The following is a 26,041-nucleotide window of genomic DNA, read 5'->3' on the forward strand; positions in this document are numbered from 1 at the left end:
CGCACAATATTTCGGTAAATTTGCTACGAAATGATAGGCATAAAGTAGTTGAAAAAACTACAACAACAACGAGCATAGTACACTCACACTGGCACCGCAAATCACTTAAAAGATTTCATTATTGTTCTCTTCCTTACAGATTCCGATATCCACTCTACGAGCTGTCAACAATCTGGTAGGGCGTTTAACCGGCAGCTATCAACACCAGGTGCCATCAATGACCGCAGGCGTGCTCAAGTCTGCGAATGACAACGCGAACCTGGACGCACTGCAGGCTCTTCGCTCACTGCCAGGCGACGATGGCGTTGAACGCGCAAGAGCGGCGAAAGCGACAACAACTCTCTACGGTTCAGCCGCGATGCCACAATCACAGCCAGACAGCAGTGACAATGACAACACCAACAATAAGGAAAGCAATCTTACTATAAGGCAGCAAAGGTCGCTGCTGCGTGAGGTGAACGCGTAATTCGGAGCGCTATTGTTGGCGCACAATCACTTGCCCAAATGAAAAAAAATAAAGGGGGAGGAAGCGCAATAACTGCCGCCATGTAACGGAGCCAGTGACAACGCATGTCAATTTCACGCCTGCCAATAAGCACGTTCTTCCAAGCAGCACGCGTTCTCCTCCCGCTCCCATCCGCGCACTTAAGCGACCTTTGTCTTAACTAGTTCATTTGCACTTCTTTCCGTCCGCCACCGACTCGGCGACTCCATCACATTCATTCATTCATTTCAGTATTCGCTCATTTGTTTGCTCGTGCCCTTGTCTCTGTATGTGTTGGGTGTTTCGTCAGGTGTTTGTTTGTGTTGTAGCTGCTCTTTGCGGCGGTTCCTTCGCGATTCGGTGTGCACACATTTGCATAAACTTGTTCTAAAGTTTGCAATTAGTTGGCAGTTTTTTCTTCGCACCTTGTTGTTGTTTTCGTGTACCGTCTTTAAAAGTAGGGAATTAAGCCAAGTGTAACGTTGTGGGGGCAACGCTGTCTCATCAACCGTTAATTGCTCCTTCTTTCACATTTCCTTCGCAAATTGCTGTACATTCACTCGGCTCAATTAAACTTTCACTTTCTATTAGCCATTTTCCTTTTTAACAGCTTTCGCACATTTCTTTCATATCATTTAATTGTTGTATTTGTCATTCGAGTTAATTGTTAAGCGCAGAGGTGCTCAAGCATTGACACTGTCTTTGTCTGCGCAGCTTTGCTTTGTAAAGTAATTTTCCGTGTTTATTTTTACGTTTATTTCTCCCAAGTCGATGTGCTCTTTGGCATACTTCTGTTCTAATAGTTGATGTGATATTACTTTAGTGACACTTTAAGTTTACCTTAAGATAAACAATGTTAATATTAGTTATAAGTTATATTTTTCATGTCGAAATAAAATATTATGTAAAATTCTGTACCAAAATAAAAGAAAGTATACTAAATTAATAAAAAATATCGATTGTTTTGATAAAATGGAAACGCTTGGCAATTGGTAAACATAAAACCAGAAAAAACGTTGACTTCGGCTGCAGTGAATATGCTAAAGGGGTCCGAACTGACAAATATGTTTCCATACGAGAACATGATTTTTATTAGTCAGTTTGTATGGGAGCTATATGCTATATGCGTTCCGACAAGCAGCTGCTTCTTAAGGAGAAAAGGATGTGTGCAAAATACCAGAACAATATCTCATCAGCTGTGTGATTAGTTTGCTTATATACAAACGCACATAGATAAATCGGCTTAGCTCTTTACGCTGATCATTTCTGTATGTATATATATATATACTTTCTACGGTCTCCGAGTGTTTGAATAGGTATGTAATTTGATCAACTGTAGATCATTTGGTCAACTGTAAAGGTGATAGGTCTAAAGCTGCTCTGACTAGATCCAATCAAATAAATAATATGTTCAATGGAACTTCTCAATTCAAGACTTTTATACAAGTCCCAGTGATACATAAGTTAACTTCAGATTTGCTGTAGTAGGAGATGTGATGTTAAATGCTGGCTTTCTCTACGCACATCATTTTTTCTTCCGACAAATAGTTCTCTATTCTGTGCCTACTAATAGTCGCTTATTTTCAATCATATTTTGCGTTGAACGCACAGAATGAGAAACTATAGAGAGCAGGGTAAGAAAGCAAGCGTATTTTATAATTTGACTTTATTGTGCGGTATTTATGCATTATACAAGAAATTGTGATCTTCAGTTACTGGCTTCTGAAGCGCCTGTAATTATGCAATGAAATATAACGATAATAAAAACCGGAAAGTAACTCAAGTTTGAGCAACGCGATTATTTCACTTAATCATAATACGCTCAGAAACATATTTTCAGGCTGCAATTTATTAATTGCAATCACTTCTTAGAAGAACGCTTTGAAGCGCATTAAATTCACAGACACGGCAGATTTAATAAAACGCTTCAAACTGTCCATAGGAATATAATCAGAGAATGTTAATGAATTATTAATATTCACACATACACACCCACATACAGAATAAAAATATATTCACTGGCCGCTTCCACAACGCAACATGCTTAGCAAGAAAGCAAACGACCTCCGATCATGACAGCTAAAAACAACAAATCAAATTAACTTCACTGAACTTCCTTCGCGTTTATTTCGCAAATAGCGAAAAACAGCAACAGTAACAACAAGAACAGCCGCGCTTATCTGTGCAGCGTATAACGTGCAGTTGTCAGAAGTTAATTAAAAATTATTAATAAAAGCGCGTAGATTTGATGAGAGCGTTGGGTGCTACGCAGCTCAACTGCCAAGTGCATCCAACAAATTGCGCATTCAGCCGTATGGATAATATGTAGGTAGACATGACATGAATAGACTTATGTTTGGGTGTGTGAAGCATGAGAGAAGCATCTAGTATGAAAGGATACAGACTACAACAGCGAGCAAATACATTCCCTGTTTGCTATTTTTGTAACCTGATAATATAATAATAATAATAAATATAATAGGAATACCAGATACCGGTGTCCAACACTCTGAGCTTTTTGCAGACTAGTAACTCATAAAAATGTATTTGATGTTCAGAAGCGCTTTTGGGAGCGGCATTATTAATTTTAATTACATTATAGTAATTGCATGCACATGCGCACATATATTTTTCATAATATTTACAACTTTTTTAATTTAAATATTCAGCGCGCATTTGTTTTTGTAAATATCGTCATGTACCGGTTGAATCGCAGTAGTCGCTGCTGTTACCACCGACGCGTGTGTCTATTGAATACGAAATTAGCTTGTGTTTAATTAATTTTTCGGCACACAAATCGCCTCAGGTCAGTAGGCCCAAAAAATGGAGATCTATGGGTATAGAAATAGACAGAAGCAAGAAATCCCCCAATAGAATAAGCATGTGTGTGTATGTAACCAGATAGGAATATTTTAGAATAAATTGACGCTCTAAATTGTAGGTTAAAAGGGGCTTTCTTTGGAATAGTTTTGAATGTTAGTACACAAAATCAGAATATGATAGCAAATATGTTTATGTTTATTTCTTTTTATATTGACAATAATGGGTTTTTTAAAGCCTATTATTCAATTCAAAATTGCTTAAAAAATAAAAAAGTAGAGAACAATTGTTTAATTATACAGGGTTTTCCAATAAGACTATTTTTATTAAAATAAAAAAAACTCTAATTGTTAAGAAAACTCAAACGTTTTTTATTTGAAGCGAAGGGCAATCGATACAATTAAGTTCTGAATATAATATCATTTAAATGGCCTCCACGACTACTTTTGCAGGAACGAATTGGATGAACTCAATTTTCGACTATTTTTCCACCAAGTCGTATGTCAGGAAAGCATGTTCAATATTGACTTCTAAAGCTTGAAGAGAGTCTGGTTTATTGCTAAAGAGCAATGACTTCAAATAACCACACAATAAGTAGTCTAATGGTGTTAAATCACAACTTCTTAGAGGCCATTCAACGTCAAAATTTCTTAAAATATCGAATCTACAAACTTTTCTCGCGATAATTCGGTTTTTGCACGTGTTGTGTGGCACGTCGCCCCGTCTTGTTGGAAACAGATGTTGTCAATATCAACTTCTTCCAATTGCGGCCATAAAAAGTTGGTTATCATCGATCTATACCGCTCTCCATTGACAATAGCGGTGTCACCAGCTTCATTTCGTAAGAAGTATGGGCCGATGATTCCACCAGTCCAAAACCACACTAGTCAATTTAGGTGAATTTAATGGTTGTTCATGAATAATTTGTGGATTTTCTTCGCACCAGAATCGACCGTTTTGTTTATTTACCCCACCACTCAGATGAAAGTAAGCCTCATCGAAGAAGAATATTTTTTTAAAAAAGCGCACGAAAAGTTGCAATTAGAGAACGATTATTTTGATAATAAATTTGAACAATTTGTAAACGTTGTTCTTGCGTATATCTGTCCATGATGAAATGACATGACATGCTAAAAATGGCCGAAATGACACTTAGAACTCATATCATCCCTATTGGAAAACCCGATACTTTGAAATTTGACTCGTTCTGACAAAAACAAAACATTTTCACATATTTTAATACAAATATTTATTTTCGCATTCGAAATAGCTACCAATTTTCCATACACTTCACGAATCTCGGCTGTGACGGCTTCAGTGCCTTCAGCAAATTTTGTTGTTTTCAGTTTCAGCTCATTTTTGAAGCGGCATTCACCTGATTGTTGGACAATTTCTACGCCATATTCATAAATCCATGTCTCGTTACCAGTTGTGATGCGTTTGATAAAAGTAGGGTCGCCAGCTAGGTTGTCAAGCATTTTTTTGCGAACTCTAATCGACGTCGTTTTTCGAAAAAATGCAGGTCTTTTCGTAGAGTCTATCACTGACACGCTTCATTCCGAAAACATTTACAAAAATGTGTTGAGTCTGATATCTCTCTGTTGTCAACACAACTAATTTCAAGAACAATTTCTTTAACTTTATCGATCGTCGTAAACAAACAGCCGCCAAGCGCACACTAATTAACATATGAATATCAAACTTCACAACAACTTAAAAAAAAGGATGTACCAATAAAGGAAAACTTTTTTTTAATTTCAGTTTAAATTGACAACTCCGGGTCAAATTTCATCATATGACATTATGGATAGACTGTTGAACTAATAATATTCATCGCTTGTTTTTTCACAAAATCTGTTGAAATTTATTGTAGTAAATTAAATTGGTTTTATCTTATTTTGACAACCGTTAGTTAAAAAAGTCCTAGCATGTGACATAGAGCGTTCTAATAATTGATAATTCATGTGCTATTTTCGACTTTTGTATACATTTCAGTAATATTATTAAACCGGAAAAGTCCTAGGGCGTAACATATACTTTTCAACTTATTTGCTTCTAAGAACGGTAGCAGTTCAGAAGGCTTAAGTATGTTATGCTAGCTGTTCGAATTTTATATAGTTGTCATTGGGTTTATTAAACCGGAAGAGTCATAGCATATGACATTTAACTCATTTCGACTCATTTGCTTCAAGAAATGATAACAGTTGATAAGACATATCATTATGGGCGCTTGGTAAGATAGGGAAAGTTCAAAAGTTCAGTGACAGACAATAATGTCAGTGAACAAACGCTGAAAAGTTCATCATCGCAGCGTAAAATTTAACGAACGATATGTATTACCAGATTAAAAAAATAAATTTTTATTTTAAAAATAAATGCCGAAACTCACCGTAACTTGAAGACTGAAAATATCAGGAGGTTACCGTTAGTCACCCAAAATGTTTACTAAAATTAGCAAATAATATATTCAACAAAATAGTTTGTCGCAGTAATTTTACGATTACTGGAGTCTATATGTCTTTGACAGTAGTAATGAGGTCATACTTGAAGATACATCATGTCTGAAATTCTACATGTAACTCTTTACATTAATCCCGAATCACCAAATTATTTATGCAAAAATATTTATAAATACTTAATTAAACAAATATCAAATCGCTTTTGCTTAAGTTTATTGTTCTTCAAGTAAATTTATTTTATTTTATTATTTATTTTGTCATTTCATTTTGTAAGAATACGGAAAAAATGTGCACCTTGAACAGTAACGTAATTTCTCGTTTTGCAAATTTAAATTCAAAACAATGCGCTTAATTCCAACTGAACCAGAACCGGATCGGCCAAGCAAAGTACGAACTTGGGATTCCAGCGTAGAGCCGAAGCGCTGATGCTTTTAAATGAGTCAAGATTGTCGGATTACATCTGATCTACATGCAAAAAGCAATAGGTACACACACACATACACTCTTCTAGGGGGCAATGGAAAAGTTGGCGAATTCAGTGTGTTTTTATGGCAAACCGGCCAAGTTTCAAGCGAAACATACAAAACACGATCTACAACCTCAGCAGCCGCCGTAAAGATAGAAACAATAATAATAACACAATAAACGTTGTAAAACAACAAGAACATGTTAATTACTTAAAGCTCTAAGCTGTGTGCAGTAGAAGCTTGAAGCTGCCGCGCCGATTCCAGTTGAAGCGCGACCAGCAGCGCCGTTCACATGTTGTTGTTGACCAATCGCCAGGAAAGTTTACAACAGCACAACCGCGGCTTTAAATCAGTGCAACACCAGCGGCCACCGGCAACGGACTTGAAACTTGAACAGTTATTCGAATGAGTACAACGCGTACGATTACAAACAATATTTGAGGAACAAATATTATATAATAGAATACTCATTACAAGTGTTTAAATAAAATCGATTGAAGTGTAAAAAGTAACAAATTATATTCGAGCATTATTTTTTCCAAAGGCGCGCGCATACAAATTCATTTTATGTATCCGCAGGAGACGGCCACCAAAACGGAGAATTGTTCGCCGCGCAGTGAATGCAAAATCAGTTGTTCAATTGTTGTGCACAATTAAGCGAAACCATTGAATTTAAATAAATATAATTCAATTGCGCAAAAGAATTCCTGTATTTGCTTTTTGTATTTGCTGTCAACGAAGCCAACAAATTAATTCAATCCGCGCATACACACTTGTCCCACCAACGAACAAACTCTCACAACAACAACACGAACGCACCGAAATGTTACTGAAATTCCTATCTCTGGCATATGTGCTACACTTGGCAACCGCCGCACCGCAGGTGAGTCAGACAATTTGAGTTTAATGAAAAACACAAACCAATTATTTAAGTTAACTTAATTGTTACTGTGTTGGTGTGGCAAAAGAAATCCAGCATTTAAGCCATTTAAATATTTTTCTTGCTTAATTGGCTTCAAAGTTGTGATTAAACAGTTTCGGTATATTTTATATCGCCTTTCCCTTGATAATTAGAGGCATACCTAGTGTTCTGTTCGATTCCAAATAATCAACAGTAGTAACCACTTAGGTTAGTAAAGCCCAATCTCTTAGTCAGTTGTCAGTAGTCAAATGGTTAATGCATTTCCGAAACATGCGAACACGAATACGGAAATCGTATATCCGTACGAGTCCACCAGCCTAATATTGCTGCTGCTATTAAATTATACCAATTAAGATAAAGTTATGGATATATAGTTGACATATGATTGTTACGGATTACCAGAAAAAAATGTTAGCCTAGATATTAGGTCTAGTAAAAATAAATACATTATTTTTCAATAGCTGGCTTTGGGAATCAATGTTACGCAATAATGCGTTAAGAAGATAAACTTTCGTACCAAGAAACCCTCTCAGATAGTTTCTCAGATTCAGTATTGTTTGAAGACGCATCAAAGTTGAACAGCTGCAGAGAAAAATACGCCATATTTTATAGTATTTTAAAGCCGAAAACGTAAGCCAAGCGGCTGAAAAGGTAAATTGTGTTTATGGTACCGTTACTGTAAGAGTCAATCATACATAGTTTTGGTTTCATTAACTCCCTTCTAAAAATGTTTATGTCAATGATGAACTACACTCTGGAAGGCCAATTTTCGAAAATATTCACCATATAAGCACTGTCTCGATTGCCCAGGAGTTGAACATGGCGCCAAAAACCGTTTAGTACCATTTAAATAAGGCTGGATATATAAAGTAACTCGATGTATAAGTGCCACACCAGCAAATAACCTCATGACTTGAATTTAATTCTGCCAATCCCAACAAAATCAAATTACTGGTGATGATAGGTCATTTATAACGATAACATCGATCGAAAACGGTCTTGAATTGTGGAGTCGGCGCTAACGGTGGCTAAGCCAGGTTTAATGGTCAAGAAGATATTTCTATTTGTTTGGTGTGTTTGACAGGGACTGTTATTATCGACTGTTTGTGCCAATAGAGACAAATTACGTTTAAAATGCCAACAAATTGTTGAATAAAACCACTCATATTTCACCTGAAACGGATAATTCTAAATATGCTGAATAAATTTCTTATCCAAATATTATTCAACGTAGAAATAATGGATTTCTTTTTACTAGACCTAATACTATTTCAGAGCCTTTTAAAATAACGAAATTGTTCCCCTTCTTCTTCTAAGTCGAGTACTTATGGAGTTTATGGAAAAGCATTTTTGAGCTATAAAGTCATTTTGAGATTATGGTTCCTTGCAGCCGAGGTTAGTCCATCAGACCGATTAGCAAACCTGAGCCATAAAACTACAGAAAATTGAATCACCAGTGGCAGTGACCGCAATATGCACAAAGATACATACCATACACATACACACATATTAAACCATATTAAATTTTTAACTTTAAAATAATTGCATTTACTATAATTTTTACACTTTTTTACAAAAACATTAAAATAATTGAGCCGTAAAACGCCAAATATTTACAATTGAACACACAAATTTTATTTTTTACATCACAGTATTACGAAATAATAGAGTAATTTATGTGAGTGCGCGACAGTATGTGTGTGTGTGTGAAAAATTACATGCTTGAGGGAGTGTGTGTGAGTATATCGCAACTTCATAATGTGAATGTAGAAAAACGGATGAGGCAAAAACAAAGTCAGCAACAACACAACCACAAACCACGGACAATTCATTATTACAATAACATAAGTTAATTAAATTTGTTCATTCGCCATTTGCAAATTAACATCGCTTCTGTCTGTAGGCAAGCAGATATTTGCAATAGTTAAAGGTATATCTGTTATTAAACTTCAGCCGTGCCAATATATATGCGCAGTTGCAATCGGTATGTGTGTATGCATGTACCTCTACATGCGTGAGTACAGTAACTCACAAAAATTATCGTGAATCAAATTATAATACTGGAGAAATGGTTTAAAAAATATCGGGTTTGTAATTAATTTTCAACGCGGATGACTCATTATCCACAGAAATTGCTTAAAAAAATTAGACAAAGAAACTTTTAGAGAGCGCCAATTATCGAATAAGATCTAGTGCAACCATAATGTTCGGAAACCTCTATAACGATTGAACCGATTTTTTCTAAATTTCGAAAAACCCGATGCCATTCGAAAATTTCCTTAAACGAATAAACGGAAGTAAACAATTTTATTTCTCATAGATGAAGATTTTATTATAAATCGCGCATTATTTATGAAGATTTGACAGTGGGATTTTTGGGAACTAAAAAAAAATACTATATGAATTGTTTTAAAATTTAGTTAGTAAACTGTTTGAAAAAAAATTTAATACTTTTCGAAATACACGGAAGACGTCTGAGACAGCAAAAAAAGGACCTTCACTGCTGCTGTGATTCAGGCTTTTTCCGTGGATGAAACCTGAAAACAAAATTCTTAACTAGAAAATTTTGTGACAAAATTTTCAGCGTTTTACACAAAAAAATTGAATTTCAGCCAAAGTCTATCTACTATCTACTAAGATTTTGGTCTGACAAAATCGATTTTGATCAGATTAAAAGACTGCTGAGTACTTTGATAGTGATCAGATCACTTTTCTCCGAGTAATTACTCAACAAATTTGGGAAATTTAATTTTAACAAAAACGCATTCGAAGTTAAGCTGATGAAACTGATTGAACTGACCGCCTTACCTTTGGAAGGCTACAACTCAAAAACTATTTTTTTGAGTTATCGATTTAGTATGTTATTTTTAAGGATATAACTTATTTTTTTAATTCTTGCATTAGGTGTGTCCTTAAAAGAAAGAATATTTTTAATTAAACTATGTTTTACTTTACTGTAGGTATTTGCTAAACACTGTATTTGCGTGTGTCTTCATAAATGTTTCAACACGGCTTTTTACCAGAGTTGGCTACCTCAAAATAACGGCTGCAATTAAAGCCAATCGACGGGCAAACACTCAAAGTTAATTACGGAAAACAAAAAAAAAATCTATATAAATAGGCATGCACAGTGCGTGCATAAAAACTTGCAAAAAACTAGTGAGAGATGAGTTTTAAATACTTCATACACTACTACAAAGCAAATTAGTAGCTCGTGTGTTTGTACTTATTTTAATTAGTATGTAGAAACAAGCGTCTGAATGCGAATGTGTGCCTGATATATACAAAAGCTACATACACACATACATACTTACAGAACGCCATGTGAAGAATAATATAAGTCCATGATCTATCCCGTGTGCAAATACTACTATGTAATTAGACATATGACACATGCACGTGCACAATTAAAACAAAACAAAAAGCATCAAAATTATGCTTATTTGTAAACAACTTAATTTTAGCGTTTCGAGTTTACACCTGTTAGACTTTTTGTTTTAATTAAATATAATTGTCACCTTTACACAGTTACTGTCGTTATTTGTTCTGTTATTATGTCAACACTGACGGCAGATATTTTTATTGCTTACCTTAGTTCATACCTATTTATTCATTATACGGCTCACAATTTTATTTAGGGTCTTTGAAGATTTAACAATAAAGATAAGTTATTGACTATAATAAGTTGACGCAGCTCTTATATCTTTAGCGACTCGGCTGTATGAAAAAATTATAGTTATCTTTAATTCTCTAAAACTTGGGTCCACTTCGTCTTTCATATAAAATTCAGCGGGAGAACTTCTTCACTGCTAATTTTTTAATAAATGAAAAGAACTCAAACGTAACGAGCAGTGGAGTGGCGTCTCAAAAATGGCTAGTGACTGTTTCTAGACGTCAATAGGGGTCTTCTGCTATGCATTGAATTTATTAGCAGTGAGTGCCACCCATACACGCAGCGCATTTGGCTACCGGGCTACCTACTGATAACTAATTGAGTTGCTCGTGCTAACAACTACTCATTCGCCTGTATATGTATATGTAAAGCTTCTGGACTGACTTGAGGGAAGTTAAATGAAATGTAAATAAGAAATGTGAAATTTCGCATGATCTTGCGAAATGCCTAAGGGAACAGAAATAAAGAGTTCTAAAAATATTTTGCGACAATCCAACCGGCAAGCAACACTCGACCTTTGAACACTCTTAAGTTAGAACCATAAATCAAGCAGCCAAAACGCTGATTCACTTGAGTTACAAAAAACCCACTACAGTAGTTATAACACATATGCAAAATGATCTAACCAGCTTACTGAAGCATTGCGTAAAATCATATACTATAAGGATGTTTAACGTGTATGTGCAATTAAAGTGAGCAAACTGGCTTTTATAGTGGTTAATTACAGAAATTATCAGTAAATTAATGCAAGTAAGCGGGGTGCTAATGCACAATTCGATTATCAGTTGTTGTAAGTAACGATCATTTTCCGTTATGGAAATTTGTGACCTAATTGCCAGGCAAGTTAATGAGAGGGAGATAATCTATACCACCTCCAGCTAACTACTACTTGTATTCTACTGGCTAACGAAATTAAGTAACCTTGGTCACCTATAATCTGATGCTAGAACCTATAAATAGTCAAGGTATTAATAGATTAATAGAGTGACGGCAAAGTCTACACATACTCCATTACAAGTTTAACTCTTTTAGACGCACATATGTATTTCGTCTTCAGTTTCACTTTCTGTATTCCATTTATATGTTGGTATTTTGACATGTTTTTATTTCTCATAACAGAATTTGTACACTCATCTTATAATGTTTACAACTCTGTTCATTCTGAAATCTCTTGAAGCTGTATATTCTCTTGCTATTCTGCGTCAATTTAATTGTGCCAGTCTATTTAACTTACACCAGTTGTTTCTTCTATTCGCCACACTCCAAGCTTTGCCAAACGATGGTAACCATTTGGTTATCTTCTCTATGCTTTCCTTGTAATAAAAAAATTGATGGGGATTGTGCGTAACCAGAGGTTTAATTTTGTGAAAGCTTTAAGAACATTAAAAGTCATTGCTCATCATCAACTTTTTTATTAGTAATTACAGCTTAAAGTCATGCACTATCTGTTCGCATACAGCAAATCTAAAAAAAAAACTTCTGAATTTATGCAAATTTATGTATATGTATTTAGATTAATAAATTTGTCTACAATTCTGCTTTCGTAATTAAAATAATTTCGCACTTTGGCTCCAGACAAACAAACATTCCATTCCAGACAAATAACAAATGAATAGTTCAAAATGTAGCCATTAAAATGCAAATTTCTGCAAACAGTCATACAAACGATTACCCGTTAATCCATAGGATGTTGAACGTATATACATATATACGAATATTAAATTTGGTAGCACATTTGTCACCTGCGGCCACTTTTTAACCTCTTTTTATGACAACTTTTTGCATCTAAATTTATCAAACAAAAGCTGAACATTAGACGAAAATTATTGCAGATTTGGCAAATAAGCTCAACTCAAACTTTGTGATACATCTGTACGGGAATAGGTCCTTGGCCGCTGTTGATGACATTTGGAGAGAGTTTTATCACTACTCGTTAGGAAAGTATGCTTGCTTCTGACCGTGTCTAGGTTTTCTCAACCGAAAATGTCTGAAATCTTCAACACCAACAAGTGTTTTATTCTTTCATGCCATATTCTTTAAAGTTTTACTACTGACGAACCAAATTATAAATACTGTAGCACTAAATTTTAATTTGAAATCATAGTAAAAGTCGTTTCGCTAAAAGCTTCAAGCTTCTACAATAGTAACTAGCTCACAAACAGGAGAAGAAGCTCCGCAAACATAATTGTATGTTTCTCAAAGACAGTTGTGAAAGTATTTCTGTGTTATTGGTATTAAATCCTATGCAGGTAACATAATATATTTTGAGAGGATTTGTAGTTAAAAGTGAGACACTACTTTCTATAAATCTGATATAGTGGATTCCACAAAAATGCAAAGCCATTTGAAAAGGTGGAACAATAATAAACTTCTCATATGACCACTTCGCATTTACTCTGTTGATTCAATTGTTATTTTATGCGTTTTGGTAAACTGAATTACTTTTTATGGTTCAAAATGTTTAATACAGTTAGTCGCATGGGTAGAGGAGCAAGTTTTCGATCCACAATACTTTGCCAGTTTTTGTCTGACTACAAAAATTACTATAAACTCATGGAAAGTGTTTAGAAAAAGTCATGTAGTTCAAAGAGTCCTTTTCGAAATAGCTGTGCACTATGTATTCAAGATCTAAGGCACAGCTTTCTCCATTTTTTGTACGACTATTTCTCACCGTTATAACATAAATTGATTAAATTAACAGGCATTAACGATTACCTCAACAGCCCTCTAAACTTGATTTGCATAAATTTAGTCGGGAAATGTTTTCTTTTCTCGTCTCATTCAAATGGAATAAAATATCTGATGAGAAAAACTGCCAACCCTATGATGAACAACCGAAAACCGAACCGCACAAACCGACAGTGTCAGTGTCAAGGAGCAAATTTATGCAAGGCGTGAAAAAGTATGAAAATGGCGACCTTTTTCGTGGCAGTCTAAATAAACACCGCTTATCATCAACTTTACGAGCTTAATTTCAATTTCAATTTAACTGGACAACGAAAAAAAAGCCAACGAAATCACCGATAAACTTTGCACCTGAAGAAAATAAAGGGCCAACGCGATTAGTGAAAATAAGAATTTCATTTCGGTTGTTGTTGTTGTACCGGTCGGTAATACACCTCATCGCAAAGCGAAAGGAATCAGAAAAATGGCCACACTATTTATAAGATCACACACACGCACATACACATGAATCACAACCTTTGCAAAATGCTAATTTCAAAATAAGTTGCGATAAAAATCTATTTGTTCGAAGAAGAAAGGTAAAGGAAAAAGCAAGAAACTCGTGTGACATCGCGGCAAGGTCAGAAAACTCAGTGTTCGCACCAGCACATAAGCAGGCACACACGCACACGCGCTGCCGCCAAAGCATGGCAGCCCAAATTGGCCGAGAGTATTTAGTCACACTTGAGCGCACTTTGAAAGTGAATGCCTGCCGCCTTGCTCCCACCTCCTTGCCACCCTTGCATCAGCACTTGCCGTTCTTGTTACTTCTGTTATCTGGTTGTTGTAGTTTAACAACAAGTAAGGAAAGATTAGGTTTCAACCCGAATAAACACTACTTTTTAGAAGCTTTGCTGAGCGAAGAAATATACCGACTGAACCACTGTTTGTGGTAACTCTTAAGAACGTTATACCATCTGATGATTCACATATTTTTATACAAATTTTTGTTATCGCCTTGTCATAAGCCGGGGCTGGATTGTCCTTCAGTGCCTAGAGCGAATGACTTTTAATAGCATAAATGGACTTATGTAGCGTGCCCGGAAACGTATTTTTGAATTAAGAAAGCAGAAAAAAGTCACAGGAAGAGAATTCTGGCTAATACGCTGGCTCAACAATGACTCTCGGTTCGTGTTTGGCCAAAAAGTCGGTCTCAATCATGCTAGAATGTGACGGTGCATTATCGTCGTGGAAAATCGCCGGAAACGCCTCAAAACGGGCAAGTTATATTCCTTATTAACCGTTAGACACTGCGGAACGAATTCATCATGAACCACACCACGGCAATGAAAGAAAACTATGATGACTTTAATGTAATCTTTTCGGCTTCGGCTCATTTTTGGAGTGCCATTCACTAGTTTGTTGAACAGTTTCGACGTTATATTCATAAACCCACGTCTCGTCCATGTCGTAACAGCTGCCAAATACACACCAATTGACATATAGAGATCAAACTTCACAAGAACATCAAAAATATTGTATGTTGTAACAATCTAGGCAAAACATATATTGATTCGGCTTACGCGGGCAGTTTATATGAACCAGTCCAAGTCATATTTGATCGGATGGTATTGGCAGTGGGCATGTTTGTAGTGCGATTGCAACCATATCCAAGCGGAAAGAAGAGAACATGATAGGAATGATATGAAATTTGATTTATATACATTAGTTTTTGAGATATTAAATTGCACCTACATATAGGGGGCGGTGCCACGCCCATTATCCAATTGTTGAAATGCATTTAAATTGTTAAATCTCATCGTTAAATTTTACTTTTCTGACATTGCTCTTTAGAAATGTATCGCGCTTTTCGGAGTTTCGAACATAACTTTATAAGAAAGGTGGTTGCGATTACTATCCGGTTTCACTAGCACAGCTTAAATTTGTTCTGTAGCTTAACTGTTGACCGAGTTATAGCACATAATTTTTTTTTGTTTTGTTTGGATCATTTACAATATCAACTCCTAGTGGACAAAGCTATTATACCCTATGCAACGTGTTGCCAGTGTATGAACAACAGTCTGTCAGAGGAAAAGTGTCACATCACAAATTAAATAAAATGTATGTATGTATGTATATGCTTCCTCGTAACTTGAAGTGCCGAGCAGAGTCTCGAGCACAAAGCCGCCGCAACAACCACGACAGCCGCTGTAAAAACTTGGTGAAAAAGTAGCAAGCAAACAATGTCATAGGTGTAAGAACATACCTATAAGCAGACAAATGTGACCCTGCAGGAACTCAATAAGCTCTATGTAGTTCAGAAACTACTCCAATTTCGCCATAAATTTCGCAGGTCGTCTACAAGTAACCTGTTTTGGTCTGGTAGTTAGATGGATTGATCATGTAATAATGCTTTTGGCCAGTTTAAAATCATGATTTTGAAACAACAATGAAAGGGAATGCTCTAACCTGTTAGTAACTTCCTAAGTGTCAGTGTCAGCCGCAAGCGCTAATGTGCAAAATGTTCATTTCTATTCATCGGCTCTCGGTGGTTTCACTACATCCTACCAGTTCGCGGCTGTGGAAAAAATATGCAGAGGGTGTCAGTTGAGAACTCATAGGACATCAAAATGTCAAATTCGTCAAAATGTCAATTTCTCTACTGGGTATGCGTATACTATTTTTGTTTGTACTATTGGGTTAATGGTTGTAGGCGTTAGTTTCAAATAATTATTATCTCTACAATGCACGAACAAAGACACAATTAATTGTATATTGTCTTTGTCTTTGCGTATGTAGTCGGCAAAGCGAAAGTGAAGAACAGGTGAACCCCCATGGCAGCGCCATTCGCTTCGTTTGATTTGATCTTGGAAATTCCAACGCGGCTTTTTTTGGTTTTCTTCTCATTTAGTTTAAAAATTTCTCTCCCTTGTTGGCAGTTATTTGCGAAATTTGGTTGCATTTAATGAAAAGCAAAAAACTAAATAAAATATTTGAGATTAAATCATTATTTAACTAATTTCATATATATGATTATTTGAAATGAGAACCGAAGAATAATTTAATAAATTAAGTTTATTTATGCTATAAATCAATGCCGTAAATAACAAGCTGATAGTGTGCCCGTAAGTTATTACCACGCCTCGCAGCGTTACCGCCATCAGGGTCACCGCCAATGCTCGGAGCACTGTCTGCAGCTGATAGCTGATAAGCGGGCGTTGGCATTTCAAATTGTAATGTTGTGTAATTAAAGCCAATGCCACCGCGCAAAACCGTTACCCTTGCAGAATTCACGGTTGCCAAATGTGCATCGGCGGCGCGTTCAGCGTCTGCTGTCGTGTACAGTGGTGTTTTTGCGTCGAATGCGTGTATTGCGGTTATGATGTACTGATTGGTGTCACCCTGTGGAGCAAAGATAGAACACTGTTAAAAAAAAACATTACATTTTATCAAAATCTGAGGTTTACAAGAGAGCGCGTTCTTGCACTAATTAACGCAAGTTCTAAAATTATAACTTTTTCGTGCTTACCTTCACAGTCTCTCTATAGATCAGATACGAATGAGATTCGTCCTTAACGGTGCTTCATAGCAAAGTTGTACGTAGGTAAGCTATTGACTTCGCTGAGATTATCAGCTGTGACTATAGGTTGTTGAAACCAAAGTTCAACTAAAGTCATGTCTATAACTCTCTGACACAAAAAGCTTCTTCAAAGAAAAATATGCCAAGAATAAAGGCAATCTTAAATATATAACAAATTCTTACATGATCAAGGAAAGTTCTGTCTGCTTGTCAAGTAGCCGTACGACGTGTATTTTGAACTCTATCAAGGTTAAAACTTCTATTTATAAGTCAATTCGACCTTGTGAAGGAATCGTGGACGTCTTTGCCCAAACTTGCCAACACACACACTTCTGAATCTCAGTAGTGGAAGCTTACATATACACTCAATGACTGTGCATTGCAAAAAACGTTGGGAATTTGTTATTCTGTTTTCACTTTCGTTATTGTAAATAGTACACATGTAACTCACCTGTTGTGGATATGTAACTTTAACTATCGGTTTGTTATCAGTGAGCTTAATTTCTTCATCGTAAATAGGTGAGGCATACTTGCCCACATGACCCCACGTTAAAGATACCGCACTAGATAACGCTGGCAATGTGCTGAGTGTGCAGAGAAAAAGTGAAAGCAACACAAGCTTTTCGGTGTTTTTCGAATGTTTATTACTCATTATCGCTACGCCGAAAATATCGAACAACCGCAGGCCAAATTAACCATGCACGTAGAACTGTGAACACACAACTAATATCGCTATCGCCGTCGTTTCCGTCAAGCGCCTACTACCAACCAATACAGAGCATTCAAAACACACAAACCCTGATTGAAAGTGTCTGCGTTTAATACGTCGAACATATGTACGGGTATTTGATATAACATTTGATCGGCACAGTTGAAAATATAATCGTGGGACTACTGTTGACCTATTTTTTAAAGAATATGAAATAAAGGATTTCCTGAATGCCGGTGCAAAGTGGTGGATTAGGTAGAATATACTTTGGATTTTAATGCAGATATATTGCAGTTAAATCAATTATTATTCAATCACTTAATAACGGTGGCTCTTTCAGTTATTCTTACTTTACGAAGTAACATTATGGTTTATAAACCATATATTTTTCCAATGGTGTTGCCACGCTGTAATAATATATTATATGAAATTAAAAACGACAGGAAGTATGCCATGAAGTTTATAATATTTACTAAAATATAAATCGCTATTTCGATATAACTGTACATAGAAATATTGAGGTGTCTGCCACCACCCATTTACGAACATTTTCTACTATCATTATTTGTAGCTTTGCATGCGTAACTAATAGTTCCAATACTTGCATTGTCCCATTTTGTTTAAGTATAACTGTACGCACCTCTTTATAATGATAACGAATTGATAGATCGACAATATCGAACCAGCTTATTTACATTTATTGTAATTGACAGAGATAAGATCTAAGTCGTACACTCATACACACATATGGTATACATATGTACAATACTATCTTTAAACATATATGTTCCTATACTGGTGCAAGATATCGCTGTAAAGCTTTCAGTCTTTTCGGCCAGTTAAGTGTGTGCGCATGTCATGACGAACTCATAAATGATAACAGTGCCCAATTTATGTTGGTCTGCTATGTACGCAGTTGTTTTGATGACAATACACCGTTAACTATCTGAATTTGTTTATTTTTATTTAAAAACTGTACAGTATTAAAATTGATTAGATTCCATATTTTTATCTTTTACTTACTGTTATATGTTTCCAGCTTCTCACCTTTAAAGATGGCAAATTTGGCGTCAATTTTGGTGGTTATCACGCTGAGGCGGGTCTAGGTGGTCTACTTACTGGCAACGCAGCGCATGGCGGCCTAAGCGCTTCGGCTGGTACACCGTTCGGACAAAGAGCTGGTGCTGGCTTAGGAGGCAGTGTAGATGGTAATATAAATACTTCATATATATTTCTTCTAACAGGACGAATTTGGTTTTTCTCGCTGAAAAAGTGATAATTCTAGTTCAAATTATGAACTGATATATTTACTTGCTATTCAATATTCAAAGCATTATTTCACCACACTCTGCCTATTTTGTGGCGAATTTCTGTATCAGCGCCCTAATGCTGTAACTGATGCCTTTCCTTAAGGAGTAATTTGTGAGTTCAAACTTTCTCGGCGGCAATTAATTATTATGTAAGCATTCTATGGCAACAGTGTGGCGCTACACATTTTATTAAAACGTTTCATGTGAAAGCAATACTCATATTTACCACATTAATTTCACGGGAATTAATGTACATGTGCCACCCATGAAGCTCCAGAAATCAGAGGCGTTTGAGAGATTTTAATTAATTTTTCTTATTAAATTAACTACTGTGTGTGCGAATGGAGTTCCATTTTATATTAGTTTTCGCATAGGAATTCGATGAGCCTTAATTATTATACAGTTTTTTTAAATGCTTCAACCACTTTCCAACCATCAGGTGATGCCGCTGGCGTACTGTACGCCGGTGCTGAGGCCAATCCACAGACCGGTGCTGGAGCCATTCTTGGCGGAGATACCAGCAGAGGTGGTTATGCGGGTTCACAAGCTTTTTCCGGCGGTAGAACTGTGGCCAGTACGAAAAATCACATCTTTCCGGGAGCTTTCAGCAATCAAGTTGACGCAGTGACTAGTGGCCCCAGTGACTTTAAGCCCGCTGGCAACTCTGCAGAGTATGATGGCATTCAAAAGGTCCGACCACCGAAGAAGTATCTCATTAAACCGAGTGTAAGTATTTGCACTGATATGCCTATCGCTAAAGCTAAACACACAGTGAAGTGAAAAACAAAATAAAACTTTAACAGAGACCTACCGAAAGAAAGCAAGCCCCTGTGTTTTTTTACCTACTATCACCTATTACTACCGGCGCATCAAATTTTCTATTTAATTCTGCTATCATCTCGTTTTTGCTTTACGCTGCAATGTGTGATGCCAAAAATGTGAAAATTTGAATATAAATAGAACAAGGCTATGACATAGTCACTGTAAGTCTTATTTAGCTCAACTTTCCACAATTCTAAACATTTGAAGACTGTCAGTCGCTAGTTAACTCAAAACTAATGGAATCCGTATCTACGTTTTGACATGAAATAAATATAATATTATTAAAGTTACTTTCTCTTCAAACATTGAATTATTTTTCATAGTAACAAATGATAGATACATATAATTGAAGAAAGAAACTGTTATAATAAATTTTCGCTTGAATCACACCTCCTCTCTTATATGTAGTCATACAGCAATAACGCAAATAAGAATCCCAATAATTCTGACCGTAAGACCACTGTCAACCGTCATGCCCCCAGCACCGACATTCTTAATCATGCTGATGAGATTTCAACCGCTACATCAGGCAACCAGAATGATGACAGCGATGACGGCACCGCCGCTGCCTCCACTGCCAAAGAACAACATAACTACGTCATGAAATCAATTGCTGCACTTGTACCCGTTGTACAACACCCGGCAACAGCCCCAAGCGCCCGTGGCACCACAGAGAGCGAAGGGAAAGCCGAGAGCCCACAGCAACTCAGCGACACTCCACAGCGAGCCGACGGTGCCGAACATGCTGCAGCGCCACCCACCATCGTAGTAAGCCGGCAACGCTTGCGCCAAAAGTCACGCACCCGACCCAATAAACGTGAACGCCATCTGCAGCGGCAACAGGAGCGCCATCTGCAAACACAGCTCGTGCGTTGGACGACGGAGGCTAGTGTTAGCGCGGTAGATACGTCGCCTACAACAAAAACCAAATACCAACAATCAGTTGTTGCTGTGCAGCAACACTCGCAGGTAGCCGCTACGAGCGAGTGGAAAACAAATCTCGAAACCACAAAAAGAATTTGATATAAATGAAAATTAAAATGTGTGCATGGGTGCTGAAGAAAGAAAATAATTACTGAAAAACGGTGATGCACGTAGTAGCGCAGCGGTGTGTCTGCTTAATTTACCGTGGTATTGGTGGCAGTCAAGTTGACTGGGGCGGTGTAGGCATTGCTATTTTAGTTGCTCATACGTCGCGTACAACCAGCGCTCGTATCGCTTGTTCCTGCCTAAATGCGATTCCCTCCTTCCCGCTTCGCCTTCCATTATCATGCATAGCGGTGCAATGTGTCAACTGCTATGTGCTCACACGCGCGCATAATGCAAAATGCAAAAAAACGTCCCTACACTTGTCATTTTATGCAAATTGTGCGGTTAAATACACGCGGTTGCCCCGCATCCGCAAGCCCCTCTCACCAACGGTGAGGCAAGGCATTGTACATGCATTTTGTGGCGTGTCGCTGTTGCAAGCAGCTTTTATTGTTTCCCTTTTTGTGTTTTTTGCTTTGTTTTTGGGTTTTGTTTGCTTAATTACTCTACTCAGTTATTGCTCACTGTTTCGCTTATTCGTTGAGGGGTAACTGTAGTTATACTTGGTGTGCTTTCAGGCTAAAGTCTTGGTATATTTTTTTGTTTAAATAACACTCGAATATATTTTTATGTGGTTATTTGGTTGTGGTTGTGCGAATAAGTCGATATTTATAAATTTTAAATTAAAAAAAAATATTATAAATTATGAAATGAAATTGACCCAATTTATCGTTATTTATTAATTTAAAACACTACTATAAAGAAATAAAGTCATATAATCAGGATAGTATTAAGCCCAATTAGCCATTTGGTGATAATTAAAAAAAAAATTAAGATATGTTTATACCCTTTACAATGTTAACGTTAACTGAAATTGAGCTCTAATTTGAAATGTGGCATAGAAGAATTTGATTGAAATTCGCTTTGCATTACTAATTATTATTGTTATGCCCTGATATATATAGGGTTTGCCACAAAGTTTGTCACACAGAAAGAAACTTCCGAGATCCATAAAATATATATATATATATAAGAGAGGGTCAAAAAAAACGAATGTTTTTTTTTCGCTTGGTAGTCCGAAAAATTGGTTGCTAAACACGTCCAAGAAAGGCTCTCCAAGTATCAGCTTTTAATTGTAACGGGAAGGTCCTCCTCTACACCGTTATCTATTTTCTCTTATGATCAGATAGAAAGATTCATATCTCGCTCTCAACTACCTGAAAACATATGAAAGGTTGAAATTGGACTATTTTAGAGCAAATCAGTTTTTTTCTTCTAAATTTTATAACTCAATTAAAAAATAGAATTTTTAATTAAAAAGTTCATAGTCTTATAGGAAATTTCTGCTCTACAAATATAGATATATATATGATCAGCGTGACGAGCTGAGCCGACTTAGCCATACCGCTCTGTTCATCTGTCTGTATATACGCGAACTACTCAGTTTGTGCGATTCCGAGAAGCTGCTCATATATTCATACAAACTCACCCATCAAAATCAAAATAAAGATGTTTTTATACCCTTTTATGCTATAAGAAATGCACCAGTGTAGGGTATTTAGCTTCGGTGCGATCGAAGTTAATGATTTTTCTTTTTTTTCTTGTAAAATTAATCTGTAGTTGAAGTTCAAAGCGCATCTGAATTTAAGTCACCGTAGCAAAATAAAAATATTACGTATACGCCGTGTACATGCAATTGCACTTGCCAAAGCCCGCTTGACAAGTGAAAATATAATAAAAATTTAATACCTGTATGTTTTTAAATATATCACAAAGTTACATAAATTTTAATAACTTGGGCAATAATAAACAATATTTACTTTTATACTTCATCCAATTATTTGAAATATGGTAATGCTGTAAAATTTAGTGTTTAATTGGGTATGTTATTAATAGTATTTTCCCTAAATATATACACAAGGACCCATTTGGGCACACATATTAGCACAAGTATATTTAGCAAAGCTTATTCACTTTTAATTTTAACCAAAGCACACAATATTACAAATGGCTTGAAAGTAAACAGACAACTACGACTTATGATGCTTTATTTATGTGAGATGAAAATAAAACTAACCCGCTCTTTATATGTTAACATAAAAACTACACTATTTATATAAATGCTTTTGATTCCGCTCTTGCCTCAGTATGCTGCCCAAGCTAGCGCCAGCGCCAACGCCAACGCCAACAGTTACAACAATGCTGGTGCCGGTGTCGCACATTCGAAGCATTTGACCAGACAGGTGGAGAAGAATAACTTCAATTTTGCCACTCCATCACCGCTACCCGACATCAACCTGAACGTCGGCCCAGCGGTAGTGAATAGTGCTTTGAACGTAAGTTTTTGAAAGAGACCTTATAATAACAATTATAAATATATATTTTTCTTTTTAATTCCGTTTAGATACCGATAGGCATTTTGCGTTCACTGCAAGAGTCATTGGGTGGACTCGCTACTGCCAAACAAGGAACGTCTGCAACATTTCACTAAATGACGAATTTCACATTTATTTATACACATGTGTATTAAAGAATTATCGATTTTATTTTTATAGTAGTTTTGAACTTCAAATAAAATGGAAAATTAAGCAAGAAAGTTATAGCCGTCGTTTTTCGACCTGGGTTCGCCTCATTTATATGTTTCACAAGTTCAGTAAAATTTTTTGTACTAGTACAACAGATTTCTACTGTTTTTTCCATATGTGTACTTGTGAGTTTCATAATTTTTTAAGAAATGCAGCCTAATGCTTTTTCAGAATAAATTGTAACGCTCCTTTTCTATACTTCGACGCTATTTAATAAAACAACCTCGAACTTTAGCCCAGTTTGAGAGTAGATAATATGTGACCCAATATGCTATATATTTTTGTTGTTCTCTCATGTTGAAGGTTTGCATTATCGCATTAAGTTTTGGGTCAAACATTCTAAGCAAACACAACCCATAAATTAGTAAATTCATAAAGTTCGGCTCAAGTGTTTTCGCAATTAATATTGTTGTTGTTAATTGTATATATCCCACATGTGTTGGTGTTATGAATATGTTTTCTTGCTTAAAAAGCATCAAAGGCAGACTTTTCGCATTCAAAGTAAATATTTCCAACACATCCAACACATTTGAAACCGAATTCGTATCCACATTGCGGTTAACCAAAATCATTTTGAATAAATAACAGCTGGAAACATCAGGATTTTTGAATGCTTTCTGGATAACAATAAAGCTCGCAACGACATTCAGCTCATTTATTCGTTCTCACAATCACAACTTAGAAATGTGGTCGCCATTAAGAGCCGCCTTAGATGCCGGCAGAAACTCCGAACCGTCGGCGCGAAAGACGGTACCCAGGAGCACTAATAGCTTCTAATACTCTGTAATGTATTAGGGCTAACATTACCACTTTCAGTATTTAGTAATCATTTTTGCTGACAGTTTCTGCCGTGACGAGCTCTCTTAGGCGATAAAGAATGCTCAAGTTGTAAAACTCACCAGCCGATGGGCGATTATATTAAAGCACATAATTTTCACTATGATGATCTCAATTGACTACTGACCGGTCACTACTTCGCACTTTTCCTACAGGCAATGTAACGCCTTTGGAATGTTTCGGTCACTTAATGCAAATATTTTTCATTACCAAAATAATAGAACGCCGCATGTGTGTACTCATGTGTACATCATTTTCATTCATTTGCCAACAACTACAAAATGTGGACAGGACATTTAAGGAAATTAATGGAGCCGCAAAACAAATGACATTCGTTGTAAGTATTGTATTTTCCACAAGCCCAGCAGAAAAGTCGGAAAAGTATTGGAAACACCCTCAGTCTAAAACAGCATCAAATTGTCGAAAAATGCCGTGAAAGGCACTAAATAAATTATAAACAAAAAGGCTTTCAAAATCTTCTTTACCAGGAAAATTTTGTACACTAATAAGTTGAAATCTGTATGTTCGATTTGGTTTCGTCACTGAGTTTTCGGCTTTAAATCGGCTAACGTCAGCTAATATAATCACTAACTTTCAAACACTCTTTACTTGGTTTTCATTCGATAAATAGCATTTAATTACATTGTCCAAGTGTTTCTCTGCTGACTTTGCACTTGCAGTTAAGTAAAAGTTTGTATTAGTCTCTTCAACTGATTTGAAACGGCCAATTGAAGCTGACATATTAAATCGATGAGATAAGTTATATTTCTTCTGTCTCCACAGGAAATAACTGTTATCAAATAAATTAACATTTTCCGACAGAAATTTTGTTTAAAAATTATAACGTCTTAGGAACGTGTAAGTATAGCTAATTTTATAATAAAAATTATTAGCAAATATATTTATATATTTTATAAATTTTATGATTAGCTTCTTCAAAATTCTAAACACTTCAAAGCTCGAACATGCCTGCGCGACACTATTTCTATAAAACACTATAAAATATTACCGAAATATAGTTGGCAACAACTAATGTCCGTGTAGTCGGAGGGTAAGGTTAAATTTGCGAGTTTTTTAAATTAATTTATGTAGACTATTTCTCATTATATTAAGAAAGCAGAATTTTCCTTCATGTTTGTGTGGAAAAAAAACGCTGTATTTTTATTAAATCATAAGAATTTCAGCAAAATATTTTTTTTTTTTGCAAAATGAACATATTTTAAGTATGAATTAAAAAAAAAAAACGACTTTCTGGATCGCTCCCATATATAGAAAAAGAAGATTTTTTTCTGAAGTATCCTTTCTCATAGCATTTTAGTTGGACAGGTCTACTTTAGCCAGAGAAACAAAACTGTTTCAAATTAAGGGACACACTTGATATCTTAAAAAGGGCGATGTTTGAGAATTTAAAAAAAGTCTACCGTGTCAATTTTTCCGAACAATGACCTACGAAAAGATTAATGAAATAATACCAGAGAATGTAAATGAATACATTTCATCAGAGAATCAACATTCTCTGATTTCATCAACATTCTCTGATACCAGATACGAATTAACAAGTATTGTTCTCTGTGAAGGTAAACTATTATACAGTAGATGTCGCTGTATATATTTCTCCAGATGCCAAAGTCTCTACAACGACTGCATTTATATGGAATTACAGCAACACTTAAAATTGTC

At 35.9% G+C, this 26,041-nt stretch overlaps 3 protein-coding genes and 1 long non-coding RNA gene across 11 annotated transcripts in view; 2 read left to right on the forward strand and 2 right to left on the reverse strand.

The window, feature by feature from the left end:
- Nucleotides 1-1,437, forward strand: part of LOC106620646 (kinesin-related protein 6) — a 29,143-nt gene extending 27,706 nt beyond the window's left edge. For all 7 annotated transcript variants that reach the window (XM_014239231.3, XM_036367418.2, XM_036367416.2 and 4 more), the window contains one exon: nucleotides 140-1,437. In XM_014239231.3, coding sequence (XP_014094706.1) covers nucleotides 140-466 — 327 coding nt within the window. In that variant the 3' untranslated portion in view covers nucleotides 467-1,437. The remainder of the gene's footprint in view (nucleotides 1-139) is intronic.
- Nucleotides 1-11,046, reverse strand: part of LOC118681728 (uncharacterized) — a 23,994-nt gene extending 12,948 nt beyond the window's left edge. Inside the window, exon 1 of one of the 2 annotated variants that reach the window (XR_004977434.2) lies at nucleotides 10,743-11,046. This is a non-coding gene — a long non-coding RNA (uncharacterized lncRNA). Of the gene's footprint in view, nucleotides 1-6,440; nucleotides 6,581-10,742 lie in introns of those variants that run through there. The other variant, XR_011396049.1, reaches the window with a different exon arrangement.
- Nucleotides 6,591-23,535, forward strand: LOC106616505 (uncharacterized). The gene is made up of 7 exons (XM_070108531.1): nucleotides 6,591-6,738; nucleotides 6,810-7,113; nucleotides 18,818-18,986; nucleotides 19,528-19,814; nucleotides 20,319-20,879; nucleotides 23,087-23,275; nucleotides 23,344-23,535. The coding sequence occupies exons 2-7, from the start codon at nucleotides 7,054-7,056 to the stop codon at nucleotides 23,428-23,430; spliced, it is 1,353 nt and encodes a 450-aa protein (XP_069964632.1). The 5' UTR covers nucleotides 6,591-6,738; nucleotides 6,810-7,053; the 3' UTR covers nucleotides 23,431-23,535.
- LOC106616586 (uncharacterized) lies at nucleotides 16,547-17,835 on the reverse strand. The gene is made up of 2 exons (XM_014233345.3): nucleotides 17,521-17,835; nucleotides 16,547-16,891 (listed from the first exon to the last, which is right to left on the reverse strand). Exons 1-2 carry the CDS (start codon nucleotides 17,719-17,721, stop codon nucleotides 16,574-16,576), a joined length of 519 nt encoding a protein of 172 aa, XP_014088820.2. The 5' UTR covers nucleotides 17,722-17,835; the 3' UTR covers nucleotides 16,547-16,573.
- Nucleotides 23,536-26,041: the final 2,506 nt, after the last annotated feature.

The sequence above is a fragment of the Bactrocera oleae genome, chromosome 4, assembly GCF_042242935.1.
Source record: "Bactrocera oleae isolate idBacOlea1 chromosome 4, idBacOlea1, whole genome shotgun sequence".
In the NCBI taxonomy this organism is placed as follows: Eukaryota; Metazoa; Arthropoda; class Insecta; order Diptera; family Tephritidae; genus Bactrocera; species Bactrocera oleae.